A 23,193-nucleotide genomic window follows, 5' to 3' on the forward strand; every position below is an offset into this window, starting at 1 on the left:
AGACCTAGTGCAATGAGCATGCAAATCCCATAGACAATTTCAACTACAAAAATAGCTCCCAGAGGAAACCTCATAAAGCAACAAATAAATAAATAAATAAATAGACAAAGGCTGCATAGGTCAGAAACATATACAGAGCTAGCAGTAGCCCTCCAAGATGCACCACTGAAGAAGAACACCAAATACCTGAAAATGCTTTCTCCCTCTAACATGTTGGAAGTCCTGAACAGTAGATGGCACCTGTGCATCAGCTACCAGGCCATGCAAGAGGCACCAGCAGGTTGCACCAGCCAAGCACACAGGTACTCACTGAGCCAAAAAGTCTTCCTAAATTGGCATGGCAGACAATGCTAGTGCTAAATGTATCCTACATATCACCATTTTGGAAGATGGGGCATCATGCCACCTTATCTACTTGGAAGCGTAAAGAGGTACCTGTATCTTTCTCATTAGAATAATGTCAGATTTACCTTTAAAGCTGGGATGGAAGGGGAAAAGTGCCTAGAAAGAATGCATACAACATTAAAGAATATTAATAACGCTCTGCACTGAAACTAAGTCAATAAATGGTTGAGATGCGTTGGTATAAAAAATGTAATGAAATACAAAGGCTAAAAAGGACAGAAGGGATGAATGCCCAAATAAAATAAAAGGTTTGGATGGAGCTGTTTTTAGAAAACAGAACAAATAAAGATGATGGCATCTAGGGCCAGAGCTGCTAGGAAAAGAAAAGGCCTCTGTATACCTACACAAAGGTCCCTGTTCCTTCAAGTCTCATAAAAAGACGACAAATTTGCCTGTGAGTATCAAATGTTTACCCTCAGGGTTGTCATGGAACTAGAATGAAAGAAAGCAAAAAGTGCAATCAAAATAGCCCATGTCTGCAGAGAGCCTGAAGCAATATCATGAAGGCACCAGTGTCTGGATTTCAATAGGGTATTAATTTCAAGCCCCGCTGCCACAGGAGATCAACATCAGCAGACAATTCTGGCTGTGATGGGAGAAGAGGAGCGTGGGGAACCTGGCCATCAAGGCAGACATGCTCTGCTTGGCAGAGCAATGCCCAGGCAGTTGCCAATATTCCTGGTGTGCTGGTGAGGGGCGCCTTGCAGTTGTCCCCATTGCTTTCATGGCAGGGGCCTCTCCCTTGCCTCAGCTGTGTCAAGGACAAGTGGGACCAAGCCTGACTTCATCGGATGGCCATGTTAGTGCATAAAGGAGGGTGCAGGGATTAACCTCAGGAATTTTCTGGATGAGGAAGACTCAGCAGAAAGGATTTGTTTGCTGGTCAGAGCAGCATTTGCTGAATTCTCACCTCACATGGCACCAATAACTACAGTAGAAACCACCAGTTTCTTCTTGGATTTCTGAGTTGCACTAGTGACTCCATTTGGAATGAATCTACGCTTAGACGGGTCTGCTTGCTCAGGTATCTCTGTCCTGCCTCAAAAAGCAATGAAGCTCCACATACAGTGTGTGGTCCACTTCTGAAACTCCTGCTTTCTCAGAACATGAACCAAGTTAAAAGCTTGCCTCTTGCCTTCACCTTGACACCAGCAGGAGTGTAGCTCTACTATTTATTAGTTGATGAATTTATTAACTTCTCTGAATACATTGTAAGCAGAATATTAACTCTAGTGATTAAATCAAAGTTGTGCCCCACCCCTGAAGACACTGAAGGTTAGGCTGGACGGGGTTCTGAGCAACCTGATCTAGCTGAAGGTGTCCCTGTTCATTGCAGGGCAGTTGGACCAGATGGTCTTCGAAGGTCCCTTCCAACTCAAACATCAATCACTGATTTTATGAATAAAGAAACTGACCACAGAGAATGGATATAAGGGGAACTAACACACCCAAGATAGCAAAAAAAAAAAAAAAGAACAACAAAACAAAAACAAACAAACAAACAAAAAAAAAACAACAAAAAAAGGAAAAAGTCCTTCTAAAATATAAAACTAAGAAGATATATCAGAAGGTACATTAAGCTAGAATTTCTATAGTCACATGAATTTAAGGCAACTCATAATACAGCACTGAAGATAACTCAGCTTGAGCACGTGAGAAACTGAATGTTGCTGCTTTCAGCAGTACGTCTGCTGTTCGCTTTGACAGCTACCATGTTTTCTGTGGATCTAGGAGCACACCAGCCACATCTCAGGGGTGGCTGAGAAAACATCAGATTGGAAAGAGATGAATTCAACAAGAAACTGTTCTGCCCATTTGGAACTGGAGGATTTCTGCATGCATGGAAAGCTCCTCTGACCCTGTAACTTCTGCCAGCAACCTCTCAGACATGTCCCACACTGAGACCATAACTGCCCTGCAAAATTCTTGCCATCTTCTAAAACAGATGTAAAATAAAATACAGTGCTACCAATTTAGTACTCATTTTTGCAATGAACACCTTGCCCAAGGCCTAAGTCCTACTTTAAGAACACAAACCCTTTATTGGATGTAGTCTACATTTGTGCTTTTGTAGATCAGGTATCTACAAATTAATAGGAATTTAACAACCATCTTGTTTCTGACAGATTTATAAGAAAATATATTTGCTGCTACTCTGTGGATTTTTTGAAAATGTGGTTTGTATTTCTTAAGTGGCAGAAATAGATGAAATGTTACACTGTTCACACATCAGTTCCGAATGTGACCACCACATCAACCAAAAGCAGGGTTTGACGCTGTAATGAAGTCTTAGAATGATGTCCTTTGCATTTACTCTGTGTGTTTATGCTTGCTGAACGTCTGACCTTTGTGTGGATCTACCTGACACATGGTGAATAAGGATACACAAAAAACTTCTCTCCATCCAAATGCCTTCTGTCACTGGCCATGTGAACACTGAAAATGAGATTCTAGCTACAAGAATTCAAAAACAGGAATTTATTTATTTATTTATTTATTTGAGTACCTGAATGTGCTTTATGTGCTGTTTTCTTTCATTTTGCAAACTTCTCAGAGAAGATAAGCTCTTGAAGGACAATTAGCTAAAGCTAATTAACAGCAGCTTGAAAAGTAATCCAGGTTAAAATTTCTGCGAAGTAGACTCTTCCCCCAGAGGAGTTTTATCTTGTGAGATATAGAAACAATAACATGAGGGATAAAACTTTGCAATGTATCTCACACCAGTCTTGGAGTAACTTTGCTATTATTTCCTATTTTATTAATCATTTTGTAGGCATGCACACGCTTTCAAGGGCCAAGCAAATGCAAATGTGCTATTGGACTAAAAACTGCCATATTATTTTGGAAAAGCATTTCTTTTGTAATGTTTTTCAAGGCAGACAGCACTGATCCCTTCTGCTTCTCCAAAGACAAAAAGTCAATATGTGATAGTTAATAATGTCACCATCCCCCCTACAGTATTGAGTGACACAATTCAAGCATTGGCCTCTAACTTCTAAGATTGCAGGAACAGTTGCTGACAAAATTAATCAATTCCTCCTTTGAGGAAACAACTCCTCTACCATCAGCAGCCCTCTGCTTTTTTCTTTCATTTGGAAAAAAATAGTTGGCATTAGAAGAAAAGGACAGGGATAAAGGATGTAAAAGCTCAAAACTGTTGATTAAGAGAATGAATGCAAAAGAACAAAATGTTGATTAATAAAATGAATTTTTGGTGAACTACTGGTGATGGGTGGATGGTTGGACTGGATGATCTTGTGGGTTTTTTCCAACCTTGCTGATTCTATGATTCTATGATGAATTTATCCAAAATAGGTCCAAAATTAGTCCTCCTAAAGGTAAGCTATAAAGTGTGCAGCAGATCCTGAAAGCTTTCCCTAAAAGTCACAAATCCAGCATGAAAAACTCTCCATTACAACCTGCATACACAAACACTGTGAAAATAAGACTACATGATACCGTATTAAAAATGCAGCTCAGAATCGAGAATGTGAGAATACAGATGATGAAATGGGAAATGGCAAGTTCTATTTGTAAATTTTGCTTAGTGCCAACGGATTCTGGAGTGATTCATTAAAGTGTCTGTGGCAACATCATCATCATATTAATAAAATAAAAAAATCCCCAATTTCATTATCAATGCTTTCCACCTTTTTTTCAGAAGGAAATCACAATATCCCGAAGAGTAACACTAAGAATAAAATCTGAAAAAAATAAAAGTTCTTAGAATCATAGTACTGCTCAGGTTGGAAGAGACCTTCAGGATCATCAAGTCCAACTGCAACCTAGCCGTACTACCTTGGAGTACTTAAGACAATCTCTCTGTAAATCACTTAGGTTAATTTTCAAATCAGTAACATCATTTTCAAGTTTGTAGCTGGTACTATCAGATTGTATGTATAGTAATGCACATCACATTTGTCTATAACACATGATAGCTATTTATCCACTATGACAACATGCTGTCCATCTGAATTCATATTCTGTGCACCAATTATCTGTCTTCTGGGACGGTAGAAGAGCCTGATAGCCTCCTCCCTTTTTTAATTAAGAGAAGGATTTTGGGGAACTTCAGCTTTTGAAAAAGAAACCTTAAAAGTCTGATTAGAGGCAGGTGAATAATGAAACCGTCAGGTGCCTTCTAGTACCCCACAACAAACAAAAACACGATTAAAAATGTATTTCAAGTATCAATCAAATATGATAATAAAATAAAAAAAAACCTTAATTTCCAAGTACTTTGCAAAATTAGTAAGTTTTGTCCAAGAAACTAAGTTTCTTGGGATGTATATTTGCTTTCTGAAGCAAACAATCAAACAGTTATTTTTAGTTAAATAATTGTTTAGGTTGTCTCCTCTTTTCTCTGTAGAAGTGTGAATACCTTTGCAATACTCTATTTCGGGCCTCTTTGCTTTAATGAAAAGTCTTCAGAGCAGTCTTAAATTTCGACCACTGATTGAAAGATGCTCATTCTCAGTATTTGATTTGGAGAAAACACCCAACCCCTTCACCCAACCCCTTCTTTAACGTGGTAAGAAGAAGAAAAAAAACAGCACAATCATTTTTTACATAGCAACGTCAGTTAAGTCTTAAACGACTCTGGCTTTTGAATCTTACTGGTTTATACTCACCATCACTTGAATTGTAATATGTTCTTCTCTATAAGCTTTATTATTGATATAGAATCAACTGTAGACATACACAAATCTTTCATTTAAAAACCAACTGTACATCAAGAATGACTTATGAGTGCTTTTTTGGGTGAATATATTAAAATCACAACACACTGCAGCTCACTCCTGAAACAAATGAGTATTTATAGCTAGGAATTCAGACAAATATATTGCTTCATGTCAAAATAACTATAGCATTCACTCAAAAATGACAAACTTGACTTACCATTCTTTGTCTCGGAAGGGGTTTTGACACTATGAAAATGTTTCAGAAAGACTGCAGCTCTCTATAGAAAACTCATATAAAACAGCAATTTCCCTCATTACTTGCTGTTTTCAAGATCTGTAATTTCCCAGAAATACTTACTTTCAGAAGAAAAACTTTGTGATTTTTCTTTAAGGTGTGAGGCTTCTTTGGACTCACACATCATAGTGACTTTGGGACCACCCAGCTGGGCACCTGCCTGGGGACACTTGGCCCTTCCATACTTACAGAGAGCACCAGGGAGATACAATGAGGCTCATCCGGAAGGAAATTAAGAATAAACACTTCATTCATTGCTTGTTTGAGCTGTTTTACACTGCTATGTTGAGAAAATGCAGGTTTTTTGGAATTACGATATTCAGTATAAAGAAAACCATTAGAAAAAGAAAAATTAGGTGAAGATTCTATGCTGAACACAACAAGCTGGCACTTACTTTGCTTTTGCTTCTGCATCTTCATAGGCTTTATTGGAAACATCATCTAGGCCACCAATCAGATGTTTGAAGGAGCTGTGAAAAGAAATAAATGTGCATTTTTGGTAAGAGAACAATGTCCATCTGGAGGGAGCCATACAAGCCAATGTTGCTCTTCAGCAGCAACCAGGGGGTGCCCCTTGATGACCCTGGATAATAACCATGAATGTCCAAACTTTTTTATCCAGCTTTTTTAGAGACTGAACCCAATCCCTAACAAGTTTCACAGTAAATCTGGCATTGTCAATTTGGCTGATAAGTCCCATGATGTTGAAGTGCCACTATCGTACCCTGCTCTCCAACCAGAAACCCAAGAAATCCCTGTTTTTGAATTGAGAGATAATCTTTACTTCAATATCTAAGCCTTCTCGGTGTAAGAGAAGCAGCAACCAAAAAACATAAGGGAAAAATAAAAAGAGGGGGAAAAAAAACCCAACAAAAAAAGCAGAGAAGAAAAAGAAAGCAAGGCAGAAAGATAAGCAAATGATCATAAGCTGGATTGCTTAACGAGATTTGGCTTTAATTAGGCTAAGCATTGAGTGAGAGAGGATGAAACAACAGGAGTGCCTGACACAATCAGCACTCCTGAGCCATTCCTGGTACAAGCTAGCAGTAGTTTGAGCAGTCCCCTAACACCATCCGCTGCCCCAGGGGAGGTGCAAAAGGCATAAACATATGGGAAAAAGACTTAGAAAATCTTTTTATATCGTGAGTGACTCAAACAAATGGACCTGATGACCAGTCAATCAACTAACAAGCATCGCTCCAGAGGAAAAACAATTAAAATGGTGACTGTTGTGTCTGTGTAAGTGATATTACACAGCGTCAGAAACTAAAAAAGGAATGCAAATTTGAATGTTTTAAATAATAACTGAAATCAATTAAAATCTGTAACTGAAAATTTGAGTGAAAATTATTCTTCCCTTCTACACTCTTGCATTATTTGCCAGTGCACGTGTGTCTCGCATGTGGTGTGACTTTAGTTTAAAGAATGAACTTGCAAAATGAGGAAAGAGCTAAGCTAATTTGGAAGGATGAGCTGCTCCCAACTACAATGCGTTGTGACTAATCACAGCCCTAAGGCCACAAATTCAAAATGGAGGACCCTGCAGTTCTTTTCTATATGGTCCTGACCCTCCTGAGGTATAAACAGAAGAACAGAATCGCTTTTTAATCAAAAAGTTTTTTAAAAGTAACTTAAAAGTTGAAAAAAAACCAGGAAAACAACATCTAGGTCCATATTTACACACACAGAAGAAAGAAGAAAATACTTCACATTGTCCTGTCTTTTTAAAGAATTTCAGGACAAAAGAGAATTAATGCTTTTCATCAGTGATGAACACAGATGAAGGTAATAGTTTTCAGTTTGTTTGTATTTTTTTCCTCTGAAGATTTGGTTTCAGAATGCATGACATTTTAGGATAAGGATAGCCGTGAATCTCAGCTGTTAGTGAAAATATGTGTTAAAATATTTTCATCCAGCAGATGCATTTGGCTTTAATAGAATGTATCTGTAGAAAACACTACATCCTGTGACATCGTGTCCCCTTTGCCTTTAAGGGTGGTGAAGCTGTTTGGATCATGCTTTGCTGAATAATCTCAAACATGCTGCAAGTTCTTAAGTGGGAGCTTAAATGTCTTGCTGCATCAGGAGATGTCTGACCTTAGGAGAAGTAGCATGGTGTGTGCACTACGAGCAGAGGATACAATTTCCAGAAGAATGAAGTAAGGCTTAATTATTATCTGCTCTTGCTTTACCAATGGCAGCTGGAAAAAGCTGCATTTTAGCCATTATTGTAATAAATAAAAGACAACAGATCACAGCTGGGAGATCTATTTATACTGTTTGCATCTAGTGTTACATGCTGTAACAGGGCTTCCCACCGTGGCCTTTTGTGTAATTATAGTCAACATCGTTCTGAAAATATCCTGTACCCACACAAATTCCCTCATTGTGCAACCTTGCTTAATTTGCAATATTAATTATGCAGTCCAGGGAATCGTTTATGCAGCACAGGGAAAGCTAAAAGAGCTCATTAATGAAGAGCAGAGGGAAAGGATCCCTTTGCTCTTCCATTGCATTAGGATCTTCTAGCAAGGCAGAAGTTAAGCAGCTTGTATGCTTTGCTATTTGGATGTGTTATTAACCAGAGGATCTTTTCAATGCAAAATCCCTTACTCAGCAGTGAAAACACGAAAAATTCAGCTCCACAGTTTGACACAGCAAGGTCTGTTTGTCTAGAGATGAATATGAGTCATTGGATGAAGCCAAGCCCTTGCAAGGCAGCAGTGAAAGTAAAGCAAGACATAGATGTTAATGCTTCACAAACTGCTATTTAGGCAACTGAGCAACACTGTAATCCTCCTGGCGTGCTACAAGGCATGACCTAAGGCTTCAAATGCAATTTAAAATAGCAATGCTTGGGGTTGCTTTCATGTGGTTAAGAAAATGTGGTGGGGTTAGACATTCCTTTTTTTTTTTTTTGGCAATGTGAACAGATTTTTGTCTAGTGATAGACTACACAGGCAAAAAAGAAGTCACAGGAAGGAGTAACAACAGTCAGTTGTTATAATCTGTATATCCTCCAGTTTTTCTTTGATTGTCCTGAACCAGATTTTGGATTGCGAGGGATTCTGAAGCCTGCTGGAGTCACTCTCTTATTGTCTGTCATCTTGGTTGTAACATCTCCAAGACTTTCATCAGAGAACTGCTCAGTTTTTCTCTGCACAGCCTTCTCTTTTCATTTTTTTTTTCCATTCTCTCCTCATAACCAATTTTCTCCATGGATAAATCTCACCCCAACTGGGAAAAATAGTAAAGCATCAGAAATGAATATCTCCAACGAAAACATTCAGCTTAGCTTGTGTAAGGTCAGTCATGCTAGGATAATACCTTTTTTTTTTTCTTCTCTGATTTCCTTTGCCGAGAGATTTGACACAGTAACCTTTCTCAGCACCTTAGAGCGATCCCCTCACAAACCAAAAGAAGGCTTACAAATAAAGACAATGCTGTAAAATCCAAACTGAAAATACCCAAAATATTTAAAAGGTTTCCTTAAAAATATCTGCCCCTAAATGAGCACGTACAACTGAAGAAGATAGTAAGCAGAAAAAGATCATTTAGCACTCAATATCTGCAAATACCAGACAGTTCTGCAGCACTGCCAGCCTCTGTCAGGAGCAGCTGTGCCCTGAGTTTCAGCTCGTCATTTGCATTGGGTAATTTTGTACTCCCAGCACCCACAACATTTACACCTTGGAAACCTCGGTGCTCCAGGAAAATATTGTAAATAAATAAATTATACTACTAAACTAAATAAATTATACGGAGGAAAAAAAAATCACATATGAATAAAAGATTAATCTGAATCATCAGCTTCAGTGAAAATATTCTTACAGTTAGGAAGAATGCTATTCTAAGTTCAGTATGTAGATGTAAAAAAAAAAAGTTTAAAAAGCTGCACAAACTGCTCTCCTAGGGCGTCAATAATGATCAAAACTTTACAAACGTGTTTTGCAAGTTTTCTTCCTGCTTTAACTCCATGCAAAGCAGTCACAAGTGAAGTGTGTCTGTACGTGTTTATTCAAATTGAGTTACAAAACAGATGCTCAAGGCTGTCCCACGACACGGTTTTTATCAGATGCCTTTTGCAAAGCTTTAAAGCGTCTCTCACATTCTATCATATTCAAATTGCCAACTTTTCCCCAACCGGTCCATTCTACTTCTACAACAAACTTAATAACACCTTCACAGAGCCCAAAATATCACTAAAGACAAGTCACTTCAAGGCCAAGTTTGAAATACTTTGAAGTCAACCATGCTGTCCACTTCCCACCATTACTTTCTTCCTACAAGATAAATGACTGCGGTACCACAATAGTTAACATGTAACCACCAGCTTCTGCTTTGTTTCACATAGGGCCTTAGCAGGTCAGGAATACAAAAAAAAACCTATGGATTCTTAAAGAAAAGAAAAAAAAAGAGTAAATGAGATCTGACAAAGAAAACTGTTATAAAATATTAATATGTTTACTGAGATCATATCTTCCATCAGCAGGAAATACTACTTGTGCAAAAAGCTTTCTAGTTCCTCATGCACGTAATGGTTCCACAAATCACAAATAGTCAGAAACTGTGCTGAGTAGTCTGACAATTGCCATGAACAACACGTGGATTTTGCTGACGTTTTCAAGCTGATTTCCCAATTCCCACAGCTTCAGTGATGGCAAGAAGAGCACCTTTGCTGCTCCAGACAGATAGCCTGTCCAAATTCCTTACAAAGCTGTTAGCCTCTTACATTCAGCTTTGCCACCACTGGCATCTGTTTGCCCTGTTGGGTTAATGGAACGTCTTCTTCCAGGACAGTGTGCACAGACATGCTGAAACCTGGAATATATTCTGAAATTCTGTGGAAATCTTTCTTAACTTTTACAAAGCTTGTTTTTTAAAATACACATGAACTGGTACAAATATGCTATTTTTTTTTTTTTTGTATGGCAAGAAGTAAACTCTTAACTCTTAACTCTTCAGCACCTAAAGGGAGCCTACAAACAAGAGGGAAACCAAGTCTTTGAAAAGGTAGATAACTGCAGGACAAGGGGAAATGGTTTGAAGTTGAGGAAAGGAAGATTTAGGTTGGATGTCAAGGGGAAGTTCTTTAGAATGTGAGTGGTGAGGTGCTGGAACAGTTGCCCAGAGAGGCTGTGGATGCCCCGTCCATCCCTGGAGGTGTTCAAGGCCAGATTGGATGGGGGCCCTGGACAGCCTGGTCTGGTATTAAATGGGGAGGTTGGTGGCCCTGCATATGGCAGGGGGGTTGGAGATTCATGATCCTTGAGGTCTTTTCCAACCCTGGCCATTCTGTGATTCTGTGATAAACACCATAGTGGAATCCGCCAATGGCGGAGGTTTGTAACTTCATGATCTTTAACCCAAACCTTTATATTATTCTATGCCAATGGACTGCCAGGTTTCTTGGGTGAACAAAATGGTGTTCCCAGTGCAGCCACTACAGGGCAGGTCCTGCCTACAGCGCTGCCATACTGTCTAGAGATTCCGCATCTGAAGCTCCTTTTGTTTTCTGTGCACTTTCTAAATACTGGCAGAATATCAATCTCAAACCAACTAGCGAATCTTCTACAGTCATTCCCCCCAAACAAACACGTAGATTATACATTAATTCCCTATAAATCATTTCCTAAATATGTCACCTTTCTATGATGAAAGTTTCTGAGAAAGAAAGTTACTAAGAACATGGAAAGAATAAAAGGTGCTCTTGTTACCTGATCTCAGAGTTCCTATTCTCTCCCACAGTCTCTCTAACTACTATTTAGACTTTCTCTTTAAGCCTGATCAACAACATTCCACTATTACTAGCAATTATTTTTCCTTTTCTCTGGAAATTTATAGTCATTTAATACTGATGTAAGTCCAGACATCTCCATAGCCAAAATTTTTTTTCACATCTATCCTAATTATACCTTAACGTACCCGTTTCCAAACACATCCAGGTGTCTGTTCACCACTGTCCTGCTATTCTGTCCATAGCGATTTTGACCCACACCAGGTATCTATGCCGGACACCTCTTTAATAGGTTGCAGCCTTTTGGAACCCTAGGAAACAAACTCCATGGCTCATTGCTACTCTACCACATTTCTGTTATCTCTGTGCAAATGCAGCAACTTTACTCCTGAAACACAGCATGCCTTTCTGTTTTCAGGACAAGATGAAGATTCTCTCTGCTTACGAGGATTCCAGTTGCCTTCTCTGGCTCCATATACAATTCCTGATTTTGCAGAATTCCCATAATGGTTGCAAAATCTTCCTTCTTTTACAGCCACAGACTGTATTTCTTCACTGCTTCCAGCTCTTCGCTGGAGCCAGGTTCCCTCCTTTCTTTCCCAGCTGCTCTAACTGCCTGCAACTTTTGAAGAATCGTCTGTACAGAGACTTCTGATGTCTGACTGGCACCTGTAACTCTTCAGTCCCTCACACATCTTCTTCTCCACAGTTCCAAAACCAACCCAAACTCCATAATCACATTCCTATTTTTCCTCTTTCAGAAACCATACCATGAGATACATTGTTCATATACAGCTTTCAGCTCAACAATTACATTCTCTCACCTTCAATAATTTCTATTCCCTGAGTATACTCCATATATATTTCCCCTTTTTGCTATTAACTGTCATGCTGTTACGCTCTCTTCCTTATTACTTTATAAGCACATAGAATCACAGAATAACATGAGATGGAAGAGTCCATAAGGATCATCGAGTGCAACCTGATGACCACATAGGACCATACAAACCCAAATCCTATGTCTGAGAGCAGTGTCCCAATGTTCCTTGAGCATCATTTTAGCTTGATATATAGAGCATGAGAGTGCTGCTTCAGTAGTTACATTTGATTAAGCAAAGAGCTTGTCTTGTAATAGAAAATACTAAAAGACTGTAGTGACAAGCACCTCTCCTCGTTCTGTGCAGAAGAACTTCTAACCATAATCAGTAAAGCTGACTCCCAGATTCCGCTGCTACTTTGCATATAACTCAGTGCAAACCTTTGGGCTGACCACCACAACAAACCAAATGCCAAACCAAATATTCAGTATATCTGGATATACAAAAATGCTATTTCCCTCATTAGCAGAACAGTGCCTGCACAATTTTCCAAATTTACGTAAGTCTTACTACATTTTCTCCATATTAAACTTAGCTTCTATGGTTATCTGCAAACCATGATACAATAGTGGAAGGGAAGAGCTATGACAAGAAAGTCAGAACTAGTCAAGACAGAGAACAGAGTTCCTTGAACTATAAATAGTGATATAAATAGCATTACATTTCTTGATCTATAAATAGTATTCTTATAAATAGTGTTACTCTGCTACTAATTGCTGAGCATTACTAGAATTCCTGGTGTAGATGAACTACAGCTTCATCAGTTAAATTTAACTTGTACTTCCTTACTATTTCAAGGTCATTGTATACAAAATAAAGGGGATATCAGACGAGGTCTGTAAAATACTCAGGAAGGATTAAATCTGGAATTACTTATTTTTTTAATTCATTTTTAAAATGCTTATGGTGGAAAAGAAAAATGACCCCCATAGAGGAATTCAGAAAAAATGTAGAAATAACTCTTTGCTTTATATTTCTCTGAATTAATGTTTGCTACAATATCTAATTCTGCTGATTCATCTTATTGCCCACAGAATAACAAGGGATAATATGTATTTTATCTGTCAGGCTACCTTGCCTGTATATGTGGAAGAATGCCACTCAGCTGACAGTCCTGAAGTTCACCATCTGTTTTCAACAGCTAAACCATAATTTAATTGCTTGGCTTTTTTAAAAAATTGACAATAAGTGAACTAGCAGATCAGGAGATCTTTCAAGATAAGATTTTTCAAGTACTCATCCTTATTCTGTTATTTCAGAACATTACAACAAAGGTTTGGGATAAACGATAAGCAATAATTGAATATAAAACTCCTGTATTAGAAAGGATTGGGTGCATTTAGCTCATGCCTACCAGAGAACATGAGATGTATCTCCTACTAATCTTATCACACTACAAGAATGCCTCAGAAGTCACTCGTAACTCAGCAGCTGCCCTTTGACTTCATCTTACGTCAGTTCCTTCTGTCTTCAAGACTTCAAGCATAGACCCAGCATTTGTATTTGTCTCAATACTCTTACACCTCTCAGAGACTCTCTAGAGCCAGCAGTAGAGTTCCTGCATATTTAATAAATCCAGTGGATTTCTTTTCCTTTTGAACACTTGCAAGCTTCTCATTTTCCTATAGGGAGGAGCTCCATGAGCCACCCCGTATGAAGAGCCATCTCCTTTTGGCTCTCACTTCCTTCCTGCACTTACCTCTGGGTTCTCACGCTTGGGGAGGCAGTGAGAAATTCATTTCATCATCACTTCCCCAGAACAGAGTTTCAACCTACTTGCTTATTTTTCCAACAGAAGCCATTTTCTCCATCAATCATTTTTTCTACCCATCTCCAAACAACTTTTTGGTTTAACTTTTCATTTTGGAGGGAACAAGAACAACACAGTGTGTGAAGCACAGACAAGCCATAGATTTACTTACAAAAAAAAAAAAAAAAAATTCTATTAATGCCTAACAATAAATTTGTTGGTTTTGTTTTTTTTTTTTTTTAAATCACTGCTGAACTCTGAGCTGGTATTTTTTTGTGGCATTGTCCATTACAAAACCAGTCTTCCCTATACAGCAATAAAAATCACAACTAACACTTTCCACTGTGAAGGTGGAAGATTTCTCTGTGCGATGGTGTATTCCAGTGCCCCAGTGTATTCATCACTGCCCTCATCATCGGAAAACCACCCCAAGAGTCACAGTGGATTTTCAAGGTAATGCTATTTTTTCACCAGTCTCAGCAGTCAACTTTGCAGCACTGTTTTCCTGAAGTGCAGGCAATTCTTGCCTAGATGAAAAAATGCCCAATTCCTCAATGTTTTCCATCTATAATAGGTAAAATATTATTTTGCTCTTCTGATCTATCCTCTTGGAGTTGCAGAGCTTTAAGCAGGGCTAGATCCTATAGACAAGGGCTCTCCAACCCCACATGGTAAAGAATAACAACATGTTTTTCTAGCATTTGTCAGAAGATTTCTTTGGTTCATGATATTTTGCTGATGCTACCTCAATCTGCATACCGCCATAACGCTTGGATCTGTTTCCGCTCTCTCCCTATTTATTTCCATTTTGTCATTCTGTACTTCTTAATTTTCTGTATCTGTCATCACTGAATTTCGACTTACTCATCTAGAGGAATGTTCTTTCTACTTTATCAAGGAAATGTAATGTACTGTGAATATATTTTTCAAAATTAAATAACCTTACAGAAAATGATCAAAGGCTGCAGTTAAAACCTATAAGAAGTGTGAACTGGAGATGCATCCCACCACAAGACAGGAAGTTTATGTACTTACTCTCTGTCTATGACCAGACAAGTTACTGCTTCAGCCGCAATGACATTTGCAGTTCTGACATCCTCCCTGAAAGAAAAATATATTTCTTAACCAAACTTTATACTTCTGGACGTACTTCATTATAAACATTCAAGAATAAAACTGAGGTTTTCACAACGTTTTCCTTGGAAAGATGTTCTTCACCTGTACAGGAGTCAAGCATGTGAGAGCAAAAAAACATGCACGAGCAAAAAACCAGAAGTAGGGTCCCCTTGTAAATAGGGCATCTAGCAATGTATTGGCCCACACCCTTTTATTTGGCAAGGTCTTCTATCTTTCTGTATATGGAAACAGCTATAGAAATATTAGCTATTTGCATAGATGTGTTGATGAACTTCTACCTATGTCCTCCTCCCCCAAACCCTTCATTTTTTCTCCCCAGGCCATGGTTCAGAGGGCAATATCTCACAGTTGAAAGGTTAAGGAGGCAGTTAGGAAGGACACCAGAGGCACAATGTATCTTTATTATTAGATATTCAGTGTTTTCCCTTTTCCTGCCACAAAATTTGGTCTTGGCCAGCCCAACCTACAAATCAAGAAGTTAATTTTAATCAGACCTATTTATCATGTTTTGAATGCCACTGCATTTTCTGCGCTGGCAAACCAGAATGCAGGAGTCAGAGTCACTGCTTTAACTCAAATCCACTCAAAATCTTTTCACCTATTAAATATAAAGGGATTACAGGCAAAATAGGTCCACCTCTTCTAAACACATCTAATTCATTTAGACTGGAAAACCACTGCTTATTTCCACTGAAGTAGAAAATGAGATTTAGAAATGCCATTGGAAAGAGCAGTTCTCTTCTTCAAAGACTGAAAGTATTAAAGCAGCAGTGTGGTGAAAAGGAGAGTGGTGCATGTACACCCATACAGGAACAGGTACTCTCCCTTTAATTGTTAATTACATTTACTTTCCTTGTTTTCAAGCTATCTTCAATTTAACTATCTTTAAGCTACCTTTAAAGCAGAGCAAGCAGAAATAAAATTGAAATAAATGTTAATGCTCAATCCAAAGCATTCTTTGAGATCACTTTCAATAAAAGTAAATGTGTTAGTGCTAATTTATCCATGCCAATAAACAAAATTATCACTTAAAACAAATTAAAGAAAGTAGACCAACAGCATTATAAAAATACTTATATTAACTTCTAAAACTTTGGTAAATATATAGAGGATAAGAAATTATAATATTTAATATTCTACTAAGTTGCTGTAGCCAACTTCTGCTCAGATATTAATGCATTATTAAACGAGGATGCAATGCTTTTGGTTGTGCATTAATTCCCACTAAAACTTCACGTAGATGTTCTGCTATCCTGGATGCCTTTCTATCACAAAGCATTTAGTGTTACGTATTCTCAGATTGCAGAGAAGTAAAACACAGGTGTTCACAGCTTCAGTTCAAGCATTTAAAGCAAACTTCAACATTAAAGATTAAAATACACAAATAACTGTTATGGTTTCCACTGCATTGTACCTGATCTGTGTGTTTGATCAGCATGAAATTAGTGTGGAATGAAGGCTCTTCTCCAAAGGACATTTTACTTCACAAACAGAGATGTAAAGGCCTTTATAATGCAGAAAGTCATGCATTTCTATGCATGCAGTTCTAAGGCTTCCTTATGTTCTGCACAAGCAGAAATAACTGATAAGTTAGGGGAAAAAATGTTTTCTTTTTTTTTTTTGTGAATTATATAGTGCTTCACACACAAAATGTTAAGTCAAGAAATAAGCACCTCTGAATACCCTGAAGCACTGCAAGCTTAAGGGTGAGCTGCCACAAAAGCCATTCCGTACATGGTTTGCACACCCAACAGCCCTAAAACCCCCCATTCCAGCACTTTTCAAGGGGAATAATGAAATTGCAAATGCGGAGAGAAAGCATTAATCCAAAAGGGATGCTCTGAGGTCCTCCCTCTGTGCTACAAAACCTCCCTATGCCTCCAACAGGGACGTTCTTCCTGCAGAAAATGGCATTTTGCTCCTTCTGTGGGAGCAGGGAGGAAGGCAGAGGTGCCATTGGCAGCAAGGTCAGCTCAGCAAAAGGACTGACAGCCAACATTGAGTTTTGGTGGTCTGTCACCACTGGTAGCATGGCTGCGTTCCACCACCACAGTGCCAATGCCTTCCTATCACCTGCTCCAGGAAAAATCGTTGTCACAAGGTGGAGATGGGTCACAAAAATACCAGGTCTCAGGATCTCCTGCGTTGCTGAGCAGCCTTGTTCCCCCACTCTAAATCGATTTTAAGTGGTTATATAAACTTGGCAAGCTCTTGCTATTATGGGGGTTTTCCCACCATGCAGAATTGCAAATCTAACCATGTTTCCAGAAACAGGAGGATAAACCAGAAGAAAAAGGCCAATGCATTTTCAGCTCTACATATAAATCTTTTACACACACCAGCTGCGAAATACAAGAATGAGTTTTAAACACTGCCTGATCTTGCTGTACCTTTAAAGATTGCAAATACATCCAGAGACATGCAACTCACCTACACATTAACCTCAACTACCTTGCAGCAAAACAAATGGTCAGTACACATTTTAAAGGTCATGTTACAAAAGCTGTGGCACAGGGCATTAAGTGCAATAAATAGTTATGTGAATTACACGGCATTATAGGCAACAAGCAAACATTGGAAAGCTCTGCTTGCGAGCACTGACTCAGATACTTTCTCGGCTTCATCACAGGAGTACTCATCACTGCTCCCAGAGAAATAGCGCTCTTTGTCAGAGCAGTCGCTCTCACTGTCCGAATAACCCATGGCTGATGCTTGCCTTCACCATCTCCTCCCAGGAAATGCCTGCTGGCTTCCAGCTAGTTCTCCTGTTTTGTCCTCCGGGCTCGCTCCAGTATTTCACAGCCCCTCCAGCCTCAAACCTCTTTACTTGGCGAAAGGTCACTGCTGCCTGGGGGGAAATGCAAGCAGTGGAATTTGGAGCGGGCACAGTAGGATACCAGTCACCACGCTGCTTCAACTGCCACATGTTAACCCCATGGGAGAATCAGGGTAATGGAGCACCTCTTGCAATGCAGCATGTCTCGTGGCTGTTCGCAGTGGCACTATCTAGTTACATAACAATTTGGTATCTTCATTCCCGAAGATCACTGGCATTCTCCCTCCAGCCTTATGAAACAGTGCATTATTTAGCAGAAAACATACATAAATATTTCCTAGTTACAATTTGTTGCTGCAAAGATCTCAGGAAATTTCAACCATTTTCATCCTGATAAGCTTTCAGCAGGTTAATTTAAGAGCTATGGTTTTGTTGACAGTTCCCAGGAAAGGCTTCTGATACAAACCTAGTGATACACCTTATTAATATACCTGTGTTGGAAAACAGGAGAACACAGGCAGCCTGGATCTGAGAGAAAGTCTCATGGCAGCCCCTGTTGTAATTCTATCTACTTTGACTGTAAAAATGTAACTTAGATTTTAAGATCTTGGAGATGGTTGCCATCTTTTGGGTTTCTGAATCCGAGCCCTGTTCCAGCCCTCACATCCTGCCACACACTGCCCCTTGATAACATCAACACAATCCTTCATATGAACAGAAACCACAGTTTAGATGATTCCTTTCAGCAAATGTTATCATATTGGCTTGAAACTTATTCCTCCAACCAATGGAATCACTATTAATATTTCCAGAACATGGACCGAAAGGTGCGAGCTGAGTCCTTTTTTGAGGCTTTTTTTAGGAGGTGTGAGCATACAGACTCAGGAAATGTCAAATTTGGAGCTGAGCCTCTTCTGCTTTCCCCTGGGTAGCATTTTGCCTGGCAAAACTGATGGCAAGTTAAAATACAGAAGAGATGTGTTGAAGTCTGTAGGTAGGCAAAACCCTCTCCTTAAAGGACAGAGCTAGGACTTGCTTCTCAGAAGATCACCAAATTTGGGTAGTTCTTAGAATACCCAGTGAAGGTAGTTTTTACCTCCAATGTGAAAGTGAGGATGCAATCAGAAAATACCCAACAAAGTAGTAAGAGGAGATAGAGATGCCAGTTTATGAGCTGCTTACTCTGAAATTCAAGTTGTTAACCAATTTTTCCCATAACGCTTTTTTCCTCTCACTCCAATCATGTCTTGTCCTAAAAACCTTAAATCGAGCTTATTAAAAATGCTGTAACGAGATCAAGTGTGCAGCGCTGGGAAGTGGGAAAATGCATCAAGGAATTCGAATATCAGCAAACTGGGGATCTGCAAGCAGCTTCCCTGCAGCAAAATTAGACCAGGAAAGGTCTCATTTTTTCTTCCAATCTTTTCTTCAAAAACCCTCTTTAAGATCAATTTCTAGCTAATTTAAACAATCTGAAGTCTCATTTCCAGAAGTCTTACAGGACATGAGCTTTCTACCAGAGCCCTTTCTGATTTGGCAGTGGTTTTGGCAAGGCCACCACCAAGGGCCACGTGCTGAGCCACCTCCCCTTAGTGTTTGGTCCTTTAGTCATTGTGTCAAAGAAAAACGGGTTGTCACTGGCATTTTTAGAGGAAGAAAAAAGAAACAACAACAACAAAATGTTATATTATTACAAGCAAGAGCCCCTTGGCAGGCCATAAACCCAGTGGCCTCTATAGAAAAGTTGAGCCCTGGCAAAAATTTCCCACCACAGCCCTGAACAAGCCATTTCACTACTCTATATCTGAGTGCCACATAAAAATGAGAAAAATTAATTTGATTTATGAACATTTCTACAGGCAGAAGAAATTATAGAAAACACATCTGCTGTTACAGGCACTGTAATCTGACATAGCGAAGCTGCTGAATTAATGAGTGTTACATTATCAAGACACCTTTGCCCATATCAAGAGCAATAATACAGATAAATATAGCTAAAAATAGCACTAATTATAGTAGAGGCATTGTGACAGGCAATGTTCATGCAAAACACCTTCCTTTACAGCCTGATTACCTTGCAATGGAAAGCTCATAGGTATCTTTTTGTTATCATCACCCACCTTAAACTGCAATTACATCCTGCATCCTCTGCAATACAATTTGCACAACATGGTTCAACAGTTGCAATTAATTCAAGTGGTTCCTGGGAAGCTCAGTAATACCCCACAGTCCCCAACCCCAGCCCGTAAGCGAGCTGTGTGATGCCAGGGGTCTGAAAGCTGATGGGGATCTCCTCTTGCTGAGCTTCTCCAGCCCCAAGGAATCTACTTCAGCCACTTAGAAAACAAACTAAGGAAATGCAGAGGGCTAGAAGTGTTACCAATATGGGGAACTTCAGCAGCATTTTGAACAGGTTTGAACTAGGCCTCTGCCTGCCACCTTCATATTTATATACACTATTTAAAGCTGCTGGCAATTCAGCAAACCAAGAGGGGATTTTGTCAGTTGAAAACTATTCTCAGAAGAGAAAGGTATGTGTGCCTTGTGATCTGAAAGCAGAGGAAAAGGTTCTTGCTGCCACTTGATTACTAAGAAGCTGGCATAAAGCTGGCAGTACCTGCTACTTTGGCAGTCAGCATGGGATCTTGCTGAGAGACATAATCAGGTTCTGTTGCCAGCTCCTCTCTGCAAGGTAATCTTCACTGCAGCAATACAAGAATTATGAGCACCATGGGTCATGGCATTAACATTGAGTTATCACTTTCACTATATTCTCACCACATTTAATCCAAAATTGATAACTGCTAACTACTCAGGAAATAATCTGTGACTTCCACCATGACTAATTTAACCAACACTCACTTTCCCAGCACAGTAAGCTACTATTTTGTCATTAAGTGCTGGAAACAACCACATTAAAATCAAGTCAACATGTGATCTGAGAGTTAAAGTAATGAGTTGTATCTATTACACATTAACTAGATCAACTCTGTGCTTACATAATGCCATTTTAAAATATGGAAGGGCTTCTCACGATCACAATCAAATCTCAGGAGCAGTCAAGGCATATGATAATGTTTGTAAGCACATTCTCTAAGTGGGTAAGCCAATGAACAAGGAGCCTATAAATGAGGAGCATTGGATTATATAGCCAGCGATCAGCCTCAACAGTAACAACGCTGGCATCTGGCTTCTCGTCAGGAATTAATGACGCTGCATCAATTTGGCCTAATGTACTTACCAGGCTGGCATGCTGCTAAGGCCGCACACATGGGATTGCTGCAGGGGCAGGGATCCTGTTAACCTGAACCGGGCCACTTGGACAGAGGGCCAGCAACCTGCCTTCTATGTGCTAATCACTTCTTCAGGTCCCTAAACAGCTGCGTTTTTTTCTTTTTTTTCCACTTCTTTGACCTGTTCTTTTCCTTTTCTTCCTCAGCTTTGTGCATTCAGAGTACTGGAACAAATACTCCTAGTGATGCTGAAGCGATAAGCAATGGATTTGTTTATTGAAGCCATGTCTCAGAGCAAGGATATGTGGCCTATCCGCAGCAAAAAAAAGAGGCTCTTTCAATTGAGAACATTTTTTGTAAGGATTTACAGTGAATTCACTTTATTATCTTTTTTTCTTGAAAAGAATTACAATTTAAACGATGTTTTTGTTAAATTCCTAAGCTCTGGGAAGAAGGGAGCCTTCTCCTTTATGGGTATCAGCAGTGGGATGAAGATGAGAAGCGACAGGAGATTATTTTTTTTGCTAGTGTTTGCCCTTAGATGATGCTACCAGCCCTTGGTTTTGGTGCCATGTTCCCATTCCCCCATATTTCAGGTTACTTCAACTCCTCCTAAGGCAGGGCAGAGGCATCGTGGTCTTCCCATGGCCACTGATCTGCCTCTACCACTGGACCTTACTACCTCCAACCTGCTGACTATGCATATATTACCTTCATCTCCGTGCTACTGTAGGTCCATCCATCCTTTCTTCACTTCTGCAGGCCAAATTCACCGTATCCCACTGTTTCCTAACAGATCCTTTGACTTTCTCCCACAGTACCCAACAGTTCTCACTGCTGTCAAATTCATGCATAGACACCGCATGAAGCGTCACACCAATAATGAGAACAGAAGCACCGTGGGCAGGAAGCGCCCAAAGCCTCCACCTTGAAATGGAACAGCCAGTTAATACCCTGCATACTAACAGTTAACACAGAGGTCCACGTTGGCACCTGCTGATGCAACTGCATTGGATACAGCGAGCAGGAAGGGAGCTAGCAGACACTCGCTGCTGCTTTCCCTTCAGAGGCCTTTTCGCATCTCATTAAGCAATGTTTCACAGACAGTTTCCAGACTGGCTATCAGGGCTCCTGTGAGAAATCAGCATCCTCCAAAAACTTCTCCGAGCTTCCCACTGATGTGATTAGCTCTTCGAAGACTACAAGACAGCTTCCATGCAGCCTGGGCTTTCCTCTGAGCACTGCTCAGTGCTGTTGCACGGAGAGGCTTGACCCAAATTTTGGCAGGTGCAGAAGATTTGCAAAAGCTCCATTAGTCTGTGTCTTGCTCAACACTCAGCTCCTTCATTGGCCACGTTTAAGCCCATAAAGCCAAACTGAACATCTTTCTGCTACGTCCTGGTCTGCAGCACTGATGTGCTGGTAGGACCATATTTCACTCTGAGTGCTGAATTTATCATTCTGTGTTATTTTACAGTGGTGAAGCCATAGAAGGAAAAATTATGGGTGAAGTTTATCATCAGTAAAGACGTGAAATGAAGCTGTTCGTTTCCTCACCTTATTTTCTCCCTTCTGTCCACAGCGTGGTAGAGCAGATTTTATAGTTTGCTCAAGAGTGCAGCTCTGTGACCACCTGAAATTGGTCTGAGATAAATCAAACAGGTTCTACAGGTTCAGTCTTCTGCTACATCAGTGCAACTTGCCCCAAAGCCAGCACTCACTGGTGCTGAGCTCGGGGATGAGGTGGGAGCACATGGTCAGAAGGGAAGGGCCAGCCCCTTTGGCTCTAACAGTCACACACTCACATAAGGTGATGGCATAACTACATCCTGAATTGTTTGTGTTTGTCTGTCTATGGCCAAGCCTTTATTCCTGTCTGGGCTGCCAAAGTTGTGAAGCTGTGACTAGAAATCCTAACTTCTTTTGGATGCTCCCTCATAATTTCCCCACTTTAGGAATGACCACTGACAAACTGCAAGCTATGAGAAGACAGCACTTCTAAGACCAAATACTGCAGTGCAACTGCTTAAAATGTGCAGCAACCAAAGCAAAAAGAAAATGATATATTTTGCTCGTGAAAGATGTAATCACAAACCTATTTTCTTTTTATCTTTTTAGAAAGCATTAACTGACTTTAATGGACAAACTTAGAGGTAACAAAAAGAGATGGTACACTTTGTAAAGCACTGCTAACAAAAGCCTGAACATGCTGCATCACCACTAACAGACTTACTAAAAAAAGAAAACACACACACAAAAAAACTAAGCAAACAGAAAACAAAAACCCAAACCTCCTTACT

The 23,193-nt window shown here is 39.6% G+C and overlaps 1 protein-coding gene across 3 annotated transcripts in view; it reads right to left on the reverse strand.

Annotated features, from left to right (window-relative positions):
* Positions 1-23,193, reverse strand: part of PRKG1 (protein kinase cGMP-dependent 1) — a 393,753-nt gene that overhangs the window by 56,864 nt on the left and 313,696 nt on the right. For all 3 annotated transcript variants that reach the window (XM_042818630.1, XM_042818631.1, XM_042818632.1), the window contains exons 8-9: positions 14,783-14,848; positions 5,778-5,852 (exon numbers count right to left, since the gene is read on the reverse strand). In XM_042818630.1, coding sequence (XP_042674564.1) covers positions 5,778-5,852; positions 14,783-14,848 — 141 coding nt within the window. The remainder of the gene's footprint in view (positions 1-5,777; positions 5,853-14,782; positions 14,849-23,193) is intronic.

Source organism: Centrocercus urophasianus, unplaced genomic scaffold, assembly GCF_019232065.1.
Source record: "Centrocercus urophasianus isolate 14NV4802_14NV808 unplaced genomic scaffold, USGS_Curo_1.0 seq_17, whole genome shotgun sequence".
Classification (NCBI taxonomy): domain Eukaryota; kingdom Metazoa; phylum Chordata; class Aves; order Galliformes; family Phasianidae; genus Centrocercus; species Centrocercus urophasianus.